The 1,385-nt window shown below is 35.6% G+C and overlaps 1 protein-coding gene across 1 annotated transcript; it reads right to left on the bottom strand.

Moving 5' to 3' along the window:
* LOC110265517 (UDP-glycosyltransferase 84B2-like) lies at positions 428–973 on the bottom strand. The gene has a single exon (XM_021108417.1). The coding sequence runs from the start codon at positions 971–973 to the stop codon at positions 428–430; it is 546 nt and encodes a 181-aa protein (XP_020964076.1).

Here is a 1,385-nt window from a genome sequence, read left to right as displayed (position 1 = left end):
ACTTCTTTTTTACATATTTTACAGGATATATATTCAAATTTTTATATAAAATAATTATGAAAAATCAAATAATTGATGTATTTTTTAAGAGGAAGGCTAATATTCAAGAAAGAGAACATATAACTTTTACAATATCAATATATGTACATAGTTCTTCTACTTTAATGAATCACGAAAAAAGTGAGATACAACCTCACAAAATTCAAAGAATTGTATCTTATGAGTTTGACCTTAATTCTTTGAAAAACGGCTTTAAATTTGGCAATATCACCAAAATCAAAGAGATGAGGTTAGAGGAACTTATCTTAAATAGGTCTATATCCAAAGCATCTTGACAATTATCTTCTATCTGAGCCCCAAAATTTTGTTTCAAGCTACGCCACTGGAGGGCAAGAAGGAAGTAAAACACTAGGAAGTTCTCGGACCCTTAGCATCGGCAGTGAGGGTAACGAAGGGTCTCATTTGGATTCTTCATGTCGGGAAAATGGTTCGCGTTGCATACATAGCGATAGTAAATGGAAAAAAGAGCAGAAGCTTGGGGCCAAAGCACGGCGCAAGGAATTCCATGAGAAACGGCAACATCCACTGACCACGGCATAAAAAGACTTGTGATCAAGCATGAGAAGCTTCGATCGTTTTTCTTTAGGTGGGTCATGAGGTTCGAAAGATTCTGCGCACCTTTGGTTTCCAAGGAAGCAATGAAGGTCGCGGGGTCTTTGCTGCGATCATGGTCGATGCTAAGGCCATCAGAGAAGTACTCTAGCTGGATCTTTGATGGGTTGTTGCTGTGGTGGGAATTGGTTTCTTGGGTGTTGAGGTTTTGGAAACGGTGAGGTGTTTCTTCGGGTATTGCTAAGGTGACGTGGACACCCTTTGATTCAAGGCGTTTTGCGAAATTGAGAGTTGGGTTCAGGTGGCCTTGAAGAGTTGGTGACACTATTATGACATTGATAATTTTTTTAGATGAAGACATTTTTTTCCTGCGGGCACAAAAGTGACAAAATATGTTTTGCCATTAAAGACTAATTATATATATCAATTTACATCACAGCATGCGTCAGTGTCTCTATTATTCTTTTTCTTTACTTTTTTTTCCTTGGAGCGTACGGGTCAATGCTAGTATGGGTGTATGGAAGAAAACTCAATTTTTTTTTGTGACTGAGAAAAATTGAATTTAACGATAAATTAGTATGACTAGAGAAAAGGAAAATAAATAATTATTTTTAATTTTTAAAAAATGTATGGTGAAAATTAAGGTATAATCAACTTTACGTGAAGTTGATAATTGAGAGTCGTTAAATAATATGATTAATTTGACTAAATTTTCATCTAACGACTGAGTTCCCACCAATATATATATATATATGGGCAATGCTACGTAACCA

This window comes from Arachis ipaensis, chromosome B01, assembly GCF_000816755.2.
Source record: "Arachis ipaensis cultivar K30076 chromosome B01, Araip1.1, whole genome shotgun sequence".
In the NCBI taxonomy this organism is placed as follows: domain Eukaryota; kingdom Viridiplantae; phylum Streptophyta; class Magnoliopsida; order Fabales; family Fabaceae; genus Arachis; species Arachis ipaensis.
Note: the sequence above shows the minus strand (reverse complement) of the source record. Positions and strands in the feature narration are given on the sequence as shown.